The 21635-nt window shown below is 44.0% G+C and overlaps 1 protein-coding gene across 1 annotated transcript in view; it reads left to right on the forward strand.

Annotated features, from left to right (window-relative positions):
* dok6 (docking protein 6) overlaps positions 1 to 21635 on the forward strand; it is a 425625-nt gene that overhangs the window by 371305 nt on the left and 32685 nt on the right. Inside the window, exon 6 of the mRNA XM_041190321.1 lies at positions 21360 to 21498. Coding sequence (XP_041046255.1) covers positions 21360 to 21498 — 139 coding nt within the window. The remainder of the gene's footprint in view (positions 1 to 21359; positions 21499 to 21635) is intronic.

Raw genomic sequence — 21635 nt, forward strand, 5'->3', positions numbered from 1 at the left:
TCTGAGATGGCCCTGATCATGGAGCGCAAGCGAGCTGCCCTCGGCCAGACAGGAGCCAGACATTCTCAGAGGCTACGTGAAGATCTATTGGGTGTCCTCACTGCATGCTTTTATCATCCTCCTGCAATCGAGCGATTATTAGGGCGTCCAATGCATCTCCTTGACAGGAGGATTCTCACAGAGGATATTGGCGCTGCAATAAGCCAGAATGGAGTCAAACATTCACAACTGCGCTGTGAGGATCTACGGGGACCCCACACTGCATGTCATCATCATCCTCCACAAATCTGGCAGCTATGAGGGCCTCCCAAGTGCGCCTGCCTTGTCTAACTAGTGTGATAACCCGTCATCATCACCACCGAGGATCCCCTCACCCTCATCCCTGTCCCCTCATCGGAGGAGATGTGCAGCTCCTCCATCTCCTCAGCCAACTCCTCACCCTGTTGCAGTGCCAGGTTGTAAAGGGCGCAGCAGATGATGATGATGTGTGACACCCTCTGCAATCTGTATTGCAGGGCTCCACCAGACTGGTCCAGGCACCGGAACCGCATCTTCAGCATCCCGATCGTCTGCTCCACCAAGTTGCGAGCTGCTGCATGAGCCTTATTATAGCGTCGCTCTGCTGCAGTCTGAGGCTGCTAAAAAGGTGTCATCAGCCACGGCCTCTGTGGGTAGCCCTTGTCCCCAAGGAGCCAACCCAGCAGCCTCTGTGGACCCTGGAAGACTGCAGGGATCCGCGAGCGACTCATGGTGTAGGCATTGTGCACACTCCCTGGAAACCATGCGCACACCGACAGGATGCATTTCCGGTGGTCGCACACCAGCTGCACGTTCAGTGAGTGGAAGACCTTATGGTTGATGAAGTCCACTGATTGTAGCAACGGAGACCTGAGCGCCACATGAGTGCAGTCATTCACACCCAGCACCTGTGGGAATCCTGAGATCAGGCCGAATCCAATGGCTCTTGCATCCTGGCTGTCTCAGTCCTGGGGGAAATGCACAAAGTTGTTTGTGCCATGGAGAAGGTGGCATCTGTGACCTCATGGATGCATTTGTGGGTGGAGGATTGTGAAATCCCACAGAGGTCACCTGTGGAGCCCTGAAAGGAGCCACTGACATAGAAATTGAGCACCATGGTCACTTTCACAGGCACTGGCAGTGGATGCCCTCCATGTCCCCTTGGTGCCAGGTCCTGTGGTAAGTGGCAGATGTGAGCCACCAGGTCCCTAGACATGCACAGTCATCGGTGACACTGGTTCTTAGCCATCTGCAGGAATAGCAGGCGGTGTCTATAGACCCTGGGTGTCACTAGGCACTGACCAGCCATGGCTCACTGTCGCTCCTGGGCAGTGTGTGCGGGAGCCCCTGCTGCCCCTTCTTCATGAGGTTTCTGCTCCTGCCTTTGCGCAACCAGGTGTCTCAGTCACTCTCTCCTCCATCTTCTACAGTGTCTGTAGGCCATCAGGCATACAGCTAGATCACCATCACCAGGATCCATGATCCTGGCGTGGTCCTCCTGCAGCATGAAAGAGAGAGGTAGATGTGGTTATCATGGCTGTAATTAACACCTTTCCTGGCCCTGTGTGATTGCCCCCTAATGCTTCCCGGAGAGTGCTGGTCACCCCTCGGATGGCCAGAGATGAGTGTGCTGCAAGGCTGCCCTGTCAACCTGTGACACAGGGGACATTGGTCCAAACCAGGAGGCTGAGATTGTAAGGGGATGTGAGCATATCCAGCAGTGACTGTTACATGGCCAGCATTGGTGAGGAGATTGTACAATGAGTGCAGTCCAACTGCTCCACAGTCAAATACTCGAAGTCTGTGCCGGGGGAATCAAGGGGGTAAGGTATGGAGCGCTTGGTGGCCCTATGGTGCCTCCATGTTGCTTGTATGGACGGTCAGGCTGGGAGCCTGACCCCAATCATATCACTGTGACTGAGCCTAATCTGTCTTAGTTGCAGAGGCATGGTCAGTTTATACAGTGGTCCCTAATGTGTGGCCACTTCCCTCGCTTACCCTGCCCCCCACCTCGACTGCCTGTGTGTGGAATGCAGCGCCAGGGCAACACTTGACCCCCCGCACCTTCCCGCAGCAGTTGCCTCCGAGGTTGGCCAGCACTTGCTCCCAGACACCCCCACCCCTCAGCAGTCGCCTGCGGGGCCAGACATCAGGTTCCCTTGCCACTCAGTGCCCCTGAGGCCTGTAAACAACAGGTGAGCTGTGGAGAACGCTGCTGCTCTCTCACCTCAGTTCCCCCACAGTGAAGGCCGCCAAGTGCACGTTGCCTGCGTGCTGTTGTGAAACACGTCGACGTGCTTTCCTGTCGACATGGACAGACGATATGGTGGGGTTCCTAGAGCCTGGCGGGATGGCCTTTGAATTATATGCTAATGTGTTACAGTTAGCTCCCTGCTGACCGATGGCGGGAAACGCAGTCCTCTGTCGGCGGGCTGAGCGGAAGATCGCGACCTGCCTTCACACCGTCGTGAAGTGGATCCTGCTGTTTTTTCCCCGCATGCCACCTATCACACCTGCCATCAGCGGGCTCAGAAAATTCCGCCCCCTGCCTTCACATTGAGGATAACTTCCATCGTGTTGTGTGGCACTACCACTGTGCTAAATGGGATAGATCTCTAATAACTCTAGCAACTCGAGACTGGGCATCCCTGAAGCACTGTGGGCCATCAGCAGAAGCAGAATTGTGCTCAACCACAATCCGAAACCTCATGGCCTGGCATATCCCTCACTCTACCATTACCATCACGCCAGGGGATCAACCCTTGTTCAATGAAAAGTACCAGGAGCAGCACCACAAATTAGGCATCAACGCAGTGAAGCTACATCCCAGGACTGCTTGCATGCCAAACAGCATAAGCAGCAAGCAATAGACAAAGCTAAGTGATTCCACAACCAACAGATCAGATCTAAGCTCTACAGTCCTACCACATCCAGTCGTGAATGATGGTGGACAATTAAACAACTCACTGCAGGAGGAGGCTCCACAAATATCCTCATCCCCAATGTTGGGGGGCCCAGCACATTGGTGCAAAAGATAAATCTGAAGCATTTACAACAATCTTCAGCCAGAAGTGTCAAGTCGATGATCCATCTCGGCCCCCTCCAGAGGTCCCCAACTTCACAGATGCCAATCTTCAGCCAATTCGATTCACTCCACGTGATATCAAGAAACAGCTGAAGGCACTGGATACTGCAAAAGCTATGGACCCTGACACGACAGTATTCCGGCAATAGTACCGCAGGCCTGTGCTTCAGAACTTGCCGTACCCCTAGCCAAACTGTTCCAGTGCAACTACAACACTGGCATCTACCCAGCTATGTGGAAAATGACCGGGTGTGTCCTGTACACAAAATTCAGGACAAATCCAACCCGGCCAATTACTGCCCCACAGTCTACTCTCGATCATCAGTAAAGTAATGGAAAGGGTCATCAAGGCTGCATTTGACTGAGTATGACGTCAGGGAGCCTAAGCAAAACTGAAGTCAATGGAAATCAGAGGGAAAGCTCTCCGCTGGTTGGAGTCATACCTAGCACAAAGGAAGGTGGTTGTGATTGTTGAAGGTCAATCATCTCCATTCTAGGACATCACTGCAGGAGTTCCTCAGGGTAGTGTCCTAGCCACAACCATCTTCAGCTGCTTCATCAAAGACCCTCCTTCCATCTTAAGGTTAGAAGTGGGGAAGTTCGCTGATAATTGCACAATGTTCAGCACCATTCACGATTCCTCAGATACTGAAGCAGTCCATGTCCAAATGCAGCAATATCCAGGCTTGGGCTGACAAGTGGCAAGTAACAGTCGCGCCACACAAATGCTAGGAAATGACCATCTCCAACAAGAGAGAATCTAACCATCGCCTCTTCACATTCAATGGCATTACCATCACTGAATCCCCCACTATCAACATCATGGGGGTTACCATTCACCAGAAACTGAACTGGACTAGCCATATAAATACTGTGGCTACAAGAGCAGGTCAGAGGCTAGGAATCCTGCGACAAGTAACTCACCTCCTGTCTCCTCAAAGCCTGTCCACCATCTGCAAGGCACAGTTCAGAGGTGTGATGGAATATCCTCCACTTGCCTGTACGAGTGCAACTCCAGCAACACTCAAGAAGCTTGACACCATCTAAAACAAAGCAGCCCGCTTGATTGGCACCCCATCCACAAACATTCACTTTCTCCAACACCCATCGTACAGTAGCAGCAGTGTGTGCCATCTACAAGCTGCACTTTAGGAACTAACCAAGGCTCCTTGGACAGCACCTTCCAAACCCACGGCCATCTAGAAGGACAATGGCAGAAGATAGATGGGAACACCATCACTTGTTAGTTCCCCTCCAAGTCACTCATCATCCTGACTTGGAAATAGATTGCCCGCTCTTTCGTTGTCACTGGGTCAAAATCCTGGAACTCCCTTTCTAACAACACTGTGTACCTACGTCACATGGAACGCAGCAGTTCAAGAAGGCAGCTCACCACCACCTTCTCATGGGCAATTACGGGTGAGCAATAAATGCTGGCCTAGCCAGCGACGTCCACATCCCATGAAGGAGTAAAATAAATGAACCATTATGTCCATAAGGAGGGTGTTCTGTGATTCACTGATTGCAGGGAGCAGATCTTGACAAATCAGGGATGCACAGTTGATGATTTTCCATTCAAAATTGCCAATCACAAGCTATCTGCCTGTTGTTAAATGGGGACGCAGTGACAGTGATGGAACAACAAGATACTTCCACATCAAGATAGTGTACAACTTGGAGGGTGATATTCCCATGAACCTGCTGCCCTTGTCCTTCTAGTTGGTAGAGGTTGAGAGTTTGGGAGCTGCTGTTGATGAATCCTTGACAAAGTGTTGCAGTGCAACTTAGTGATTTCTATTTGTCATCGTACAGATCTTTTTAGAAACCAAGCCCTTTTTCAAAGGATGGTTCAACTAGTTCGTATTGAATAGCCCCAAATACAAATATTGGAGCAAATATAGTGCATTTTCCCCAGAGTTAAAGACTTGGAACATCAACCTTATTGTGTCATCTAGGTGTCAAATGGAGGGCCACTCCAATTCAATTCCATCTGTTTCCAATCTGGTTTTTGTCCAATTTGATATACTGCACAGATTTTTTTCAAGAGGGCTTTTGTCTTAGAAATAGTGTTGAACTTGAAAAATGTTGTTTGGCTGAAGAACACATAATAGAAAATGATCTGTGACATTTTAAATGGATCAGCACAATGCAGTGTAATACTTCATTATATGGAGCTAATTACTTGCCTGGAGGATTAGATCTAGTTTTTCTCTCATTGTTAATCTCTTCCCTGAAACTCCCCACTCCCCCAGCCCACCCACAAATGTTCTACCCTCCTCAAATGAACAAATTAGGGTGGGATAACTGCAAAATACTGTAGATGCTGGAAATCTGAAACAAAATCAGAAAATGCTGTTAAAACTCAGCAGGTCTAACAGCATCTGTGGAGAGACAAAAAATAGAATTAACATTTCGAGTCCGTATGACTCTTCTTCAGATACTGGGACACTATGATACTTATACTAGAGCCAGCCAGTCTCCAGTAGAGTAATTCACCCTCATTGCCATGTGTTTCATTTGTGAAGTTAGAATGTGAGATTGTTCGCATAAATATTCATTCAGAAGGGAGGGGCAGGAGCAGGGATCATACCCAATCATGTTCTTACCTGACATGAACACTTTCACTGGAAAGCAGGCAGAAAGGACGCAGGGACACCGAGATGCATTGTAGCACCCTTATTGCTACCTCCGCTGAGATCACAACTCAGCATTGAACAGCGATTAAAGCAAGCACTTTACTTGGTTGAGCTGCACAATTGAACAAAAGAGTTATCCATTGAGTCATCGCCACTCTACAGATTCAATAATACATATTAAGGTTGTACCATCACCACAGTGCTACATATACGTTGGTTGAAGCAGTTGTGACGTTATTGACTAATACTATTTTCACCTCTGTAAACTGGAATCTGGAGCAGAGTGCGTTGAATTTGTACAATTATAAATAAGAGGTCATTGTACATTTACAACTATTTGGGACCAGCTTGTTAATAATTTACTTTGGTGACAGTGGCAGATATTCAAACCCTCAAATACATTTTTCTAGGATGCAGACTATCCATCACACCAGTAAAGTGAGCAGATAAGTACAGAGGGAGTATGTTCATTGTAAAGTATTGCTGATATCTTCAAAACCAAACCCCTGTTTTTAAGTGTTTAGCCTCACGGGTGATATGTAAGATTTAGGGACCTAATATCAGTGTTTTTTACTGCTGGGAGGAAGCCTCATTCAACGGATGAGCAAATTGGGAATTTGAAGGGTGAGTACACATGCTTTCCCAATATTTGCAGCTGCCATGTAGGGCTTCCCATTGGAAAAACAACCCTTTGGAAAATTGCCCCTTTAGTACTTTATGGTGGTGTCAGAGTTAGCCGCTGGTTTGACTTGAGTGCAGAGGCTCCTGAAAATGCACAGACTGTGATCCCAGAAGTGCTGGGATCGCTGATTGTTAGTGCCCTCCATTGCTGGCCCTGTCAGAATATTTGCTTGGGCATGGTAAGCAGATACCTATCAGGTATACCTACCTGCTCTATGCTGTTGAAAACACTGGAGCCTGGCTGTGCTTGAAGGGGAGGAAATGGTGCCCAACTCCACACCATCACACCCCCTACTTGACTTTGTGCCCTAAAATTGAAACAAGGCTCCCTATCTTGGTTCCCTAGCCTGGATCTCCCAACCCTCTGAACCCAAGTGGGGCCCATTTCTGCCCTTCTAGAAGTTGGTGTCTCTTATCTCACTGGATTTGCTGGCTTCCAGTCTTATGCTTAGTTCCTTAAGGACCAAGGGCGTAAAATTTATAGGGAGTCCCATACCAGCCATGTCGTTATCCTTGTAGGGAGCAGGAAGAGGCATTGATCCCTTCATGTCCAGGAAAGAAACCCTAATTGAAGTGGGACCCAACAAATCCTTTTTCTGAGCCATTCAGTCTGACTCCTACCAAAGTTAAAGTTAATGCCCAGAGTGTCTGAGGAAGATTAACCCAGACAATTTAATCAATTCAAGCCGTACTTAGATAACAGTCTTCCAGGAATAAAGAATTTGGTGGTTTCTATGAATGGCAGCCAATACACTGTATCATGCCCAGGCAGTAAAGACCAAAATTTACCCCATATTATTTTACATTATAAGACCAAGTCGATATTTTGCTGCCCTGATAGCTTAACAAGTTTGTCAAGGACATTTATTATCAATACTGAAGAGATAAAACTCTGGTTTGTGTTGGATTAACTGATCCTGGTCATGTTCTTAGCCGGCTTTAGCATGTGTGCTAAAGAGGAGAAAATAGGCCAGAGCTCCCATTCCTGATCACTATCCGGAAACTTCTGCTGGAAAAGCAAGAGGGTGGGCATGAGCTGACAACTGGCTCAAGGTGTAAAACCTTTTACAGTTAAATAGCCTGCTCAAACTTACTGTTGTGGTTAACGCACAAATGTGGACCACTTGGATAAAAAAGCAGAGGGTCAGCCAGCATCCACAGAATCATATCCCAACAAGGAGAGCTTCAGGAAAGCAGACGGCAGAAAGTTGGCAGGAACATTTTTTTGAAACAATGTTTTCCAATTACAGTAAAACCTCTAATTAGGCAGTCTAATTATCTCCAATTCATCTACCAGAGCTGGAATGGGACAGAGGCTCTAATGAGATATCCCTTAATTGCTGACACCATTCTGCTACTGTCCAATGATGATTTGCATTCATCATTACATAAATCATCCTTACAGCCTGGAAACATTCAGTTCCATTTATGTTACTGATGCTGTAGTTATCTCTTTTGTATCATATGCTTAAGATCAAAGTTTGGGGGCTCTCTTTTCTACCTATTTCCGTTAATCACTGCGGTGTGATGGGGACACTTCCATTATAGTAAATAATGGAAATTCCACTGTAACCTAATTTGCCCTTTCACATCGGATCTGATAGACAATTAATATTTTATTTCTTTAAGCACGATATTAAGGCTCCTTAGGCATTTGATGAGAAAAGACTTAATATTATCTATAACACAAGAATTTTATCTAATTAACCTATTTTGCATTCGCACTTAGGTCAAATTAATAAAGTGTTTCACCACGTTCTCTACAGCAGTTCAATGCTGCTAGAAATAATGGGCTATATTTTGTTGCAGAAATAACAGTGAGGCTATCAGTGTTCACTGTTATTAAAGTGTAAATCACACAGCCATGTCTGGCAACTACACAATTGCAGTTAAACACATAAATCAGGAAGTTGCTGTCTAAGTTGTCCTGTTCCTCCTGAAGTTTTACAGTATCAATATCTCAGCAGGAAAGGGGAGGGAGTGACAGAGGCAATGTTACTGGACTGGTAATCTGGAGGCCCAGGCTAATGTTCTGGGGATATTTGTTCAAATCCCACCATGGCAGCCAGTGGAATTTAAATTCAAATAATAAACCTGGAATATAATCTAATCTTAGTTATAATGACCATGACAACTATCATCAATTGTTGTAAAAACCCATCTGTTTCACTAATGTCCTTTAGGGAAGGAAATGTGCCATCATTACCTGATCTGGCCTACATGTGACTCCAGACCCACAGCAATATGGTTGAGTCTTAAATGCCCTTTGCAATAGCCTAGTAAGCCACTCAGTTCAAGGGCAATTAGAGATGGGCAATGCTGGCTTTGCCAGTAATGCCATCCCATTTAAAGAATGAAAAAGAGAATCAGCATTGAAATGCATTGCAGGATGTGAAGCAGCTGTACTTACCCACTAAACTCTCCAAATAAAGTTAGGGTTTGTCAATTCCAGTGCAAGTAAATTCTTAACATCCAGTCTCTCCATTAAAATTAACTTTTACAAGTGTGGAGTCTCATTTCTTCAAATTTTAATTATTGCCGGAGATTTGAACATATTTATTTTATTTCTGTCTTTTACCTCTCTCTTAATTCTGCTTTTCTTTCTTTCTCTTTATTTTGCTTTTTGTACATGATTTGGCATTGTATACAGTATTCAAGCTGGCACTCCCTGGGTCAGTCTCTGTGAGACACAGTAAGAATTTTTCAATCTGGTTGTTTAAGTAGACAAACAGTTGCTTGTCCCATTCACAATCCAGTTTGTTTTACATGAGAACTGGAAAACCAATGGCCACTTTTACTGAAGCACTGTTTTGATGAAGCAGTCTTGTAGATGCATCTTTTTTTTTTAATTACAGCCCAGAACGTGAAGTTGAAATGTCCACGGACCAAATTATCAGTAGCGTAAACAAGCTGTAAAATCAACCCCTGCCTTATTGCTCACTTTCTCTGCTTCTCCTGTGTCCTTCAGTGAGTTTAATTGGCAATTGGCAACATTCTCTCCTCCCCCTACTCCCACCACTCCACCCCCCTCCACCTTACTGGAGAACCTTTGACCCAAACTCCGAGCAGCAGCTCCACCATCCTCTAGCTCTAAGAGACAATACACACACCTTCTCCCCTCCTCCTCCACTTCCACTTCTCTTCTTCCAACACTCCTCCTCTTTTGTCCTCCATTTCTGTTCAGTCTAACACCAAAGCTGGTTGAAGGATATAATTACAGCATGTCATGTTTACTTATGTAATTTTCATTATGAAGGTGGATATATGAATTAATAGGGCAACAATCAAAATAATGATATAATTCATGTCTTTAAGTGGGAACTGAATTAAATCCCCATGCCCTGGTCCAATTACTCACCAGTTTCTTAAGGAATATCAGCTGCAACTACATGTGGCCTTAACACCCTGGGTGGAATCTAATGCCATCCCTGGAGGCTAGTTTGGAGGGAGGAGGGGTCATTCAATCAGGTGGGAGGGCGCAGGGTCGGTGTGCCACACCTCTCCACCCTCCACTGGATTAAGTCTGAGGTGAGGAGGTTCGTGGATGATGTTCCTGCCTAAGTTAATTGAGGCTCTTAAATGGGCAAAGACTAACTAATACCAATTTAAGGGCCTCATCCTGTCACTGTTGGTATACAACCAGCGACAGGTGGGAGCTCACCATGAAGGGAGACCGACAAGCAAACCCTATTGGGTTTACATGTGGCTTCCATTGCAAGGGCGGGGGGGGAGGGCGGAATCTCTCACTCAAAAGCACTCAGTACCTGGTTGTGGGCCCTGACATTGGGAATGTTGAGGGGGGTGCTGCAGAAAGCCATCCCCCTACCTTTTCTTCCCTCCCCCCCAAGTCCAATCGACCCCCCCACCCCACCGATCACGCTCTTTCTTGCCTGTGGCCCAGGACCATCAGTGAGGCCTCTCCCTCTGTGTTTTACTGCCACCAGCCATAGCTCCCAGTGGAGCTGCTGGCAATGGTAAGCTGTCAGCCTTTGCGAGGTCCTAAATCATGAGGAAAGCCGGTCGCTGGCCAGCTAAGTGCCTGGCAGGCACTTAATTCCATCAGGCCTTCCACAACAGAAGACACAGCATTCGTGCCAATTTGCCAACCAGTGGGCAAGACCCCTGTCACCACGATTAAATTCCGACCCCCGTGTGAAACATCAATGAGATCAGCTCCCACAGATGTCAATATTTTACCATGCGAGGCTGTTTCAGACAGCAATTAGGAGTCATGGTTTGTGGATCTGAAGGCACATACAAGCCAGATTAGGTCAGGGCACCAGATTTCCTTCCCTAAAGAACATTAGTGAACAAGATGGGTTTTTACTGCAATCAGTCATTTCACAGCTGCCATTACTGACCCTAGCTTTTTATTCCCGATTCTATTCAGATTTTATTTAATGAATTTAATTAGATTCCCCAGCTGCCATGGTGGGATTTGAACTCATGTCTCTGGATCATTAGTCCAGGTCTCTAGGTTACTACTCCAGTAAAATAACCATGATGCTACCATGCCATCTAGTCGTAGAACTGGCAGAAACCTAATGCAAATGGGGACCCTGCCATTTACTGCTGGGTTCCACCATAAACCCACTGGAGAGTTATGGTAGGTCTCCTGTAAACACCCAAGAACATAAGGGACTGCTGTATTTCCTTAGTAAGTATGGTCTATAGGTTAGCAATAAAAAGGAAGCTTAGAACTAATTTTTGTGATGGCATGCGTAGTGATGTCAGGAAAACACTGGTTCAGCATTTGGTGTCATGGTAAGAGTACAGGAACCATTCGTAATCTGTTAGATTTAGTCCTCCATTCTTGTGCAGTTTCAAAAAGAATGTTTTATCATTGAGTATGTGATTCTCTGTTATGAATAGATGGAAGGAGCTCAAACATGTTCTGCTGCTCCCATGTATGCTGTACAAGATGTGAAAAATTGTTTTGAACTGTTGTTACCTTATGTGTTGCGAGCTCAGTAGAGACTGGTAACTTCTAAAAAGAAATTCAAATTCCCAGTTAACAACTGAAAAGACCACGCAGTAAGATCTTACATGAAAACTTTGTTTTTAAGTTTGTCACAGTAAATCTCTACTAACTGAACACTATATCTCGTAAGCACTGAACAGAATACTCCCAGTTTTACTGTTTATTTCAACTGCGGATTCTTTAGCACATTGCAGTTTCATGAGTGGCCATTCAGTTCTCCTAGAACCAAACCAGGGCATGGCACAGCTCCCAGGAATTCATTCGGAATCTCTTTGGTTTCAATACCATCTTCCGTGGTGAAGGGTTTGCTGGGGATTTTCCCTCTAGCATCCAATAAGGTGAACCCTCCAGCCCTACTTCAACTCTCACAAATTTGGAATTCCCCAGACTGATAACGGGCCTCTCTCGCACTCTTACACAGTGTCAGAAACACCCCTGATTCCTGAAGGCCCCACTGCTCCTTGTGCCGGGCGCTTCCAGATCCATTCTCTGTCTGTTTCAAGCTGCTCCAGACACAGACTGCCTCCTCACAGGCAGCTCCCAAGCTGACTGCCTCTTAGACTACAAAAAATGCAGAGAAATATGATGATAAAGATATAACAAAACCATCACCTCTCAGCCCATCTCCATGGCAACATGACACACATTTGTTTTCACATAGAAATGCAAATCAATTATCGTTACTATAAAGGAATAATACTGCGAATGGAAATCCAAAACAAAAACAAAAAAATGCTAGAAAAACTCAGCAGGTCTGACAGCATCAGGGGAGAGAAAGACAGAGTTACGGAATGGAGTCCGTAAGACTTCTTCAGAGCTAAAGGGAAGTAGCTACTCGCCTTTAGCTCTGAAGAAGAGTCATACAGATTCAAAACGTTAACTCTGTCTTTTTCTCCACAGATGCTGTCAGACCTGCTGAGTTATTCCAGCATTTTTGTTTTTCTTTCAATTGTCATTAACTTTAAACTTTCCTTTTCCCTGAAAAGTATGTGGATACTTCAAAACCTTCCCTTGTTTACCAGTTGCCTTAACCTTTTCTGATTTAGGGAAATTACATGAATAATATAAGCCTTCTCCTGAACCTTCACAGACAGACTGTCTCCTCAAGAAATAGTTAACGAGACTCCCATTCATTATTTAACTTTTAACAGCTCACATCATGGCTTCACTAACATAATATGGCACTCCCTTTGATCTGTAATTACCCCAGGCCTATCTGCCAACCCCTCAGATCAGACGGTTCTTTCATTTATCCTACATTTAAAAATCACAATTTCCAAATTAAAAATAATCTTTTACGCATTTGTAACATATGTGAGACATAGTGTAGCCTTTGCTATAAACTTATGTTCCTCCACTGCTACCTGAAGTCAAAATGATTTAGTGCAATTACTATTATTAGAATTGCAGTAAAGACCAGTAGTAGGTATGTGAGATCAAAGATTTGCAGGGAACGAGGTACATATTCCACAATAAGAACCACGATGTGCCTGCCCAGAATGGGGTTCGGGAGGTCCCATAAGTTGCCTAACACTAATGTGTTTGCATCATTGCAAACACAATGAGAGTGTCCACTTACCAATGACATGTCAAATTCCCCGAGAAAGGAATCACAGTTAAAAAGATATAGCCATTCTTCAGGTATCCAGGCCACAGTTCCAGGCCTGGGCCCTCGAGTGTGCCCCATGTGCACTGTTCAGCAGCCTGGTCTGCCTGGCCCCACCACCTGCACCATATCATCCTTCTGAGTGTCAAGGATAAGAAGACTCCTGGCAATGGGAGTGCTCACATTCAGCCTCAATTCCTCCTGTGAAAAGAGCCTTGACAAGGACCAGCAGAGGCTCTGCCCCTTGCAAAGGCCCACATAAATCCTGACAATGGATGGGAAGTCAATCTATTGGGATAGTGGCCGAATTTCCAGCTGTTCCTGTGCACCACCACCATAAATTCAGCAGCATTGTGTCACATTGGCAGTGGATTTTTTTTTGTCCCATGAAAGACCTTAGCTTTTATGTCCTAGATACGTTTTCTTCCACTATAATTTCAGTAAAATATAATGGCAGATGTGCAGATATTTTGTACTCCAATCACATGATCAGAAAAGACGATCCAAATGTCATCTCTGAGCTGAATAATGCTAGGCTGAAGTACTGGGTGGTCGCAGCACCATCACTGCTTGTGACAACCTTGACAGCAATTTGCTGTGATAAATTAAGTGTCACACAAGAGGCATAGTGGTACAATATTAAAGGTAGCTTCACAATGCAAGAATCCCTGATGTGAAGCCTTACCAAACTGAAGAATGGGTCAGAAAGCAGGTTTTAGCACCAAGGGTCACTTCTGTCACTGCCTAGTGAAGCTTCACGTCCATTGGGTACTCTGGTGACAATGCTATAATCATTGCTCAGAAGCATGACTACAGGGACTTGAGGTCATCTTCATAGCTCGCATTGATATTTAATGGGAAAAAGTCCCACTCATCTATTAACTAATAGACCTTTAAAGATGTATGGCCGTGTCTGTGCACAGTCCCTCAGGTCCTAGTTTTGTGTGCTGTCTGCCACAATCATTAAGGCTCTCTAATCAGACATTACAATGCTGTTGCCACTTTGTCAATCCTGTCTTTGTCTTGACTTGTGGCTGATGCTGTTGCAGTCGGCAACTCATGTGCATCACATGGCGGAGACTAAAGCAAAGAATAATGCAGTCATAATGAAATTGTAGTTCTTTCAGCATTTCTTACAAAGGATGGGAATCAATAAATTATCATTTTAAAGTAGTGAGGTCACGTTGAGCACTTTTCTTCATTCTGGCCATAATAGTAATCCATCTCTTCTTTCTGTTGATTATAGTAAGAAAGGGAATCAAAATTCTAGGGGTCATTTGTACATATAGCTGACAAGTGCCACAATTAAAGTAATTTTGTGTGTATTGGACACAGAAGAACATTCAGAGGCAAAATAAAAAGAGACTCCTTGAAATGTTCACATAACTGCATTACTTGGAGTGCTAGTTCAGGATACAGTACAGCTGATGCTGGAACAGGTATTTGGCAATGCACGAAATGGAGCGGAACCATTCACTATCCCCTCCCTTTCAAAACCCGTATTTCAACCCTCTGCTCAACAAAACAGGCACTTGAATTCTCTATCCTTAATTGTAAGATGTAAATTTAGACAGAAGCAAATTGAAACACCCTAAGTCCAAATCACTCCCATTGGGCCCAAATCCTGGGACCTGTGAGGAAGTAACACAAATGCTGGGTAGAACTGCTGGAATTTGGTTCTGTTGGGTCTATTCTCATTTTTACCTGCACTTCAACAGGAAGGAACCAGCACTGCTTTCACCATTCACCGTTCACCACCCAGACACCCAACCCACCATTTCATCCTGGTATCCAAAGAGAAGGGAGGAGAGGAGGGAAGGCTGCCAAAAATCCCACTACTTCCACGCCACAACAACATCCCTTTGAAATGCATGGCCCACGTAATCCAGATGTACCTGGAACATTCTAACCAGTTTCCAAATGTGACAAACTTTGGACTGTTTTGGGCCGGAAGAGCCCAGCCTGCCTCCCAACAGAGTGGTAAAAGTGGCCTAGGAGTGTCATAAATGGTGTAGATACCTGCCCCGTTGGGCGGTCTTGTGGCAAAATGGTTGCATCCCACCTCTGGCCCAGAAGCTCTGGATTCTTTTTTGACATTAATTTCATCCTGGTGCATTAATTTCATTCTAAGCAACCAATTACAACGAAGAACTCTCACAAACAGCAAACCAGAAATTAACAAACCAGTTTCATCGTTCGCTTTTTGTGATTTTACAGAAGGTGAAATAAAGTTTGTGACTTAGACATGGGAAAAAGATAGAAAGTGAAATTTAAATCAGCTACTAAAAATTAATAATTTTTACTATTTTAAAAATCTATGGAATTTTTATCAGGTAATCAGGAAAGTTGACATTCCACAAATATCGAATTAGTGTTTCAGGGCCATAGAGGTTATTCAATAATAATTATTACTTACTGTGCCATTAAAATCCACTTACTTATTATCCAACAAGGCATTACCTCTTCAAAGGTTTCTGCAACATGAAGAATAGCGTAAAAAGTGGAGGTTCACGTCAATTCATTGATTTCTAATTGATTTTTGTCTGTGAAGACTTAGCTAACTGCACACCCTGTAGAGCAGCAGGGAATCACTGGGAGAAAGCTTCCAGATTTCTACATTTAACTATGCTTCTGCGGATGCCATAGGTTGTTGTCAGTTTGACAGAGTAATGCCGAAGTTACTTTACAGTTTCTGTGTCGTTACAACGATAAAATTCTGGGCCTATGCCTGCTAGTACAGGAAGTATTAGCTGAGAAGGTCTTGTGGTGCAGTGGTAGTCTCCCTGCTCTGATCCAGAAGCTCTGGGTTGAATTCCCCCTCCAGGACTTGATGGCCAAGGAAGGTGGATTCATAACATGGCCAAACAAGTTGAGTATCACCTTGTAAATCCTTCTAACATACACCAATGGCAGGTGCTAAGAACAGGAGAGATTCCTGATCAGCCATGTGATGGAAGGAAAATTGGAGCCTGTACCATTACTGTCCATAGCTCCAAGCTACAACGTGCATGTGAAAGTGTATGTTGCCGCAGCAACTCGGACTCCTTGTGGGGGTGTGGGGGGGGCGGGGGGGGTTGGGTGTCAGTTGGCTGGACAACAAAGTGTGGTTCAGATTAGTGCCAAAATCATTGGGTTCAATCCCCATTCTGGCCCGGGTGGATTTGGGACCTGTACCCTTGCCCTAACTGTGGTGGAGGCTATGGTGCTGTGGGTCAGACCTACCTTCGGGCAGAGAACTCAAGAAGAACTAATGGTCCTACTCAGGCTGAAATTTGGATTTACCTGATCACTGAGATGTGTAGGAGTAGAATTGAACTTGAGGCACAGAGCAGGGATGCAGAAGGCTCATCTGTTTGTGCTGGCAGGAGGCCCAAACCAGTTGGAGGGATTTAGCTGGCCAGCAGACAGATGGGCCTGAGAGGAAGTGGATGGAGAACCCAGACATGGAGGGAGGGCACTCAGGGCAACAATGGTCCACAGAATTCTTGGAGTCTGGAAAATAACTTCTGCTCCCACAAAAATAATTCCAAAGAAGAGTCATATTAGGCTCGAAACGTTAACTCTGTTTCTCTCGCCACACGTGCTGCCAAACCTGCTGAATTTTTCCAGTACTTTTTGTTTTCATTTCAGATCTCCAACATCCACAGTATTTTACTTCTAAAATATTTCCAAACTTGCTTTTTTATTCCCATGCACTCTCGCCCAGTCGTCATAGGACCACGATTTGCACTCAGTTGTATGCCTCCCACCTGATTAAGGGCAAGTGCCTGGAGTACACTTTTAAAGACCCTGGCCCAAATTGCTGTGTCTGGGATTGAATCGGGTGTGTGGCAGTAAGTATAGAACTGTGGCTTTTAGGCCACTATGGCTCCAAATCTACTGGGTGAGCCAAGTTAAAATCATCCCTATAAGCTTCACCTATCTGTTCTGCATGTCTCACATGCCCTGAGAAATGTTGTATTACAGCATGTGTTTCTGCTGCTATCTACAGTATGAGTCAAGTGTCTCTCCTCTCCGAGTTTGCTGGCAACTTCCAGCTGCGCAAAATACTCCTTGCGTTCAACATGTTGCAAAAAATTTCCAATATCGGTAAGGGTCACGACTGAAATGGCTGAAGAATTCTACCAGAACACACCTTGAATTGAAATGAGCTGAAATTCAAATGATAATTAGGGAAAATATGTAAATGTTATTTATAAAGAACTTGTACATCTAGTTGTGCCTGTGATGGGAGAGAAATGCACATCATACTTGAAAGAGAGTCACATGTACAAAATGTCTGACGAATTGGCACTTGATTGATTCTTCAAAGTATGAAGGTTTGGTCATTTGTAAATACAATGAGAGAAAAGATTAGAAGAGGGACTCGTGTCTGGAAGCCATGGAAGAAAATTAGATTTGTTGAAAATACATTTGCTAATAACAATTCATACATTATTGACATTAATTTTGAGCAGTTTATTAAATCTGTCAAGTGAGTTTTATGTATAACGTTCCATTTTCCACTCATAGATGGTATCTCCTATCTCTGCTCGATCAGACATTTCTGCTGCATATTTTTTGTCTTCCACTCAATTATCATCTTTATTAATAAGGGGAAAATGATTGAAACACATTGCAGTAGCAAAGTGAAAAAACAAATTTCCATTCTATTCACCATAAATGATAGTTTTCTAACCATTATGGGGATAATTACAACTAAATATGCAATTCTGTTCAGCTTGTTTTTGGTTTGGAGTTATAGGGGTCGGGGGGTGGGGGGGCACTAATGTAAACACAGTAGAGTAGATTTATAACTCCAGGCATGTAAGGGAAATGGGCAGGGAGCACATAACCTTCCCCTTTCCTGCTGGAAAGAGACCTGAACCATTCTGACTTTCAACAACAGCAACCACGACTTATATTTATATAACGTCCTTAATGTCATAAAGCATCTCAAGGTGCTTCACAGGAGCCATTTGAAGCAAAACCTGATTCCAAGGCATATACGGCAACATTAGTACAGTCGGTCAAAAGCTTGGTCAAAGAGATAGGTGTTAAGGAGTGTCTTAAAGGTGGAAAGTAGGGTCAAGAGGCAGAAGGGTGTAGGAAGATAATTCCAGAAGTTGCCAGAATTAGATGAGTGCAGATATTTTGGAGAATTGTGGAACTGGAGGAGATTAAAGAGGTAGGGTGAGGCCAGGGCATGAGGGATTTGAAAACAAGGATGACTATTTTAAAATCGAGATATTTAACTGGTGGGTGAGGTGGATAGATGGGTAAGTGGGTAGGTGGATGAGGAGGAAGTCAGGTCAGGGCGTTGTTGGTTCCGGTCAGGAGGGCAGTTGTCAGGTCAGAAGAGCAATGGGGTAGTTGGGAGGTCATCAGGAGGTCAGGATGTAGTCAGGTGATTGGGGGGTAGTTGGTGGGTGTGGAGGGTAGACTGGAGGTAGTCGGATGTTCAGGAGGTTAGTCAGGTGGTTAGGGAGTAGTCTCGGGTTGGGAGGGTAGACAGGGGCATTTGAGGGGTGCTTGGAAGAATGGTCAGAGGATAGTCAAGAAGTCAGGGGATAGTTGTGTGGTTGGGAGATGAAGTTGGGGCCATCAGGAGGGCTAATCAGGGGTTTGAGGGGCAGTCAAGGTGTTGGTGTGGGAGATTGGGGAGTGTCAGTTCTGGAGTTACCTAGGAGTTATACTAGATTCCAAACATTTCCTGGGTAACTGTTCAGGTAAGTAGATGGAAAATGTCCCAAGTCTCCAACTCTAACTCAGAGTCAGAGACATTCATGGAGGGTCCCAGAGAGCAGACGAATTGCCGAACGGAAGTTGAAACATTCTGGGCAATTTCTTATGGAGGTCCACATGTTGGGACATGCCCGGGACCCCGAGGGGCACCTCAGTCATAAGTTCAGTCTCCGATGATCAAGAGACTAGATGATTTGGCCCCTTATTTTGGGAAGTAGTGTGTGTCTTTGCTTGAAAATAAGCAATGCTCAACAAGATAAACTGTTGGAAAATGACATTATATTACTAGTACTCAGTTAATTATGGTAGACAATTGTAATTGCTTCAGGCCTCATTACTGTTGATCTTACAGATCCAAATCTGGCCTATTTCCTTGCATTGCACATCTAGGTCACTTAACAGCTGTGTAATGCAGTTATAATGGTCTGATCTAAAATAGTCAGCAGAGACCACAAAATGTCAATCTTGATTATATTAATTTGAAGAGTAACTTTTTAAAGATGTTCTGAGATAATATTAATCTATATACCTACGTTCTCCTTGCAGTTAGTTTTCAAAAATAAAACGTACATTTACACATGATTATTTTGACTGCAGCTTTATCGTACATTGACTAAATAGCATAATTGTTACTTTATGTTAAAATATTTGTCTTGTTATGCTGCAACTTAAAAAAAACCCTCCCATTGTGACAGGCTGGGGATGGATATAATGTGATACTCATAACACCTTAGCAGCCCAAGCTGTTACTACAGTTACAGTCTCTCTATTTACCGAGGTAACCTGCTAGCACCCAGTTATCACTCAGTAAAATAAGAGAACAAAGCTGTTGAGTCTGCTTCTAAAGGTACATTGTCATCATGAAATGGCAAACTTTGGCTATTAACGCACAGCACAGTGACATAAATTGAATTGAACTGAATCAATGGGTCACTTGTGTGTGATATCGAAAATAACAGATGCTCCTTAACAAACAAACTATTTTAAAGCATCATCGTTAGACTTTTTTATGTGTCATTGCACTCATCCCTAGTAAACTCTCCTCCACAGAGCAACAAATACACTGGTGCACCCATTCCACTGAGCTCTTGAGCTATTCAGCACTGCTCCAGGTAAGTTGCAAGTAGATAGCAGGTGCCATCCTGGAAAAGGGCGAGCATCGTAAAAGCAGAAAGAGGTGGAGGAAATTTGGTATGGGTCCTGTTATTATCAATGAAGGGAGAAAAGGGTGCCCAGTTTTTCTTTAAACAAAAAACTACTACTTGCAAAATGCTTTGCTATCTTTAATCTTCCTCTGTATGAGACAGAAGTAGGAGGCATGGCACCTCCTAGCAACAGCATTATCATGATGTTTTTATGAGTGTGCTCGGCATATGAATTCTAAAGAACCTATTTAAGCAACCCTCTCCCTCTACTCATTATGGAGGCTGTATATAAATGGATAAAGGTGCTAGAAATTTGTCTTTTCATTACAGGTCCTCGGTCATAAAAAGGGAATGTTACTCAAATTCAACTCCGCATTCACACAGCAGGCTTCCACACAAAAATAGGCTCTTAATTTACCAGGAAAATAATAGTGAGTTTAATATGTATGTCATCATTAGTGTGTAAGTAGCCCAGTAGTTGGTGATGAGGCAGGAAGAGATACCCCATTGAGTTGTGAATCACCACAAATCGCTGGACAAATCATTCCACCAATAGTCTTTCAAAAACAGGAACTCAACACCACCTTCTCCATCAGTATTACTAAATTACTTCACAGAAAGCTAGAATTGAGTACTTAATGACACAAGGACTCTTATAATGATGTGATTTATAGACATGCAATGCCACACTACATCTGTGGTCCAGAAAGAGAATGGTTGAAACTGTGAAGTGTCATTCCTGCAAATAATGCATTGTTTTTAGAGATTTATTAAATTATATTTTTTCTTACGTTTCATTTGTTTTTTTTTCTCTCTTAATCTAATCTTTCAGTCTACTTTTCTTTTTATTATCTAATTTCTGACTCTAATTCCCCCTATTTCCTTCCTCCTCTTGTGGAAAAATCGATTGTAACTGGTCCAAATCTAAATTGGAATTGGAACTGGTCCCAGTTAAGCTACTCCCAGTTGACCAGCTCCCAGCTGGCCAGTTGATCAGCTAAATGGGAATTGGAACTGGCCCCAGTTGAGCTACTTCCATTCCTCTGTTTTACTCTCCATCCTTAAATTTCAAAGGTTAAGGAGCTAGACTGCTGGTGCTATTGTTCGTCAAGGTCCTAGATGTTCTGTTGATCTCATCATACCATTCATTATAAGCTGACAGTCTGTGAACTTGTGTCACACTCATTTCTTGAGCTGAAGAGTAGGGAAACAAATTTAACAAATAGGGCAGGCCATGAGATTCCCCGCTCCAGCAAATTCAGGGTCAATATTTCCATGTTGCCTTTCACCGCCAGTGTTGAAGTACAAAACAGGGCATTGAGAGATGACAGGCATCAAATTGCTACTGGTCAGCAACATTCAGAATTAATCATTCATTCAATAGAATATGCTTCCCTTTGCTTGATTTTAGTTCAGTGGCACCTGAGTTTTCTGAAAGTGCAAATATACAAACTGTGACAACTGTTGCATTTGTCATTTACAGAATGTGTGATACAGGAGAGGGACTCTTTACCTTTCAGACACGGGAAGGAGAGAACATCTACCAGAAGGTACACTCAGCAACTCTGGCCATAGCTGAGCAGCATGAGCAACTAATGCTGGAGATGGAGAAAAAAACAAGGGTATGTACCATCTAGACTTTAGCTTCATTTATGCACAAAGGATTCAATATTTCTAGAATGTTTTCTGCCACCAATTCCATTACAATGACTTAATAGGATCATTTCCAAATTCCTTTAGTGGGAAAAGGTCAGGAAAA

Source organism: Carcharodon carcharias, chromosome 6 (genome assembly GCF_017639515.1).
Source record: "Carcharodon carcharias isolate sCarCar2 chromosome 6, sCarCar2.pri, whole genome shotgun sequence".
Taxonomy (NCBI): Eukaryota; Metazoa; Chordata; class Chondrichthyes; order Lamniformes; family Lamnidae; genus Carcharodon; species Carcharodon carcharias.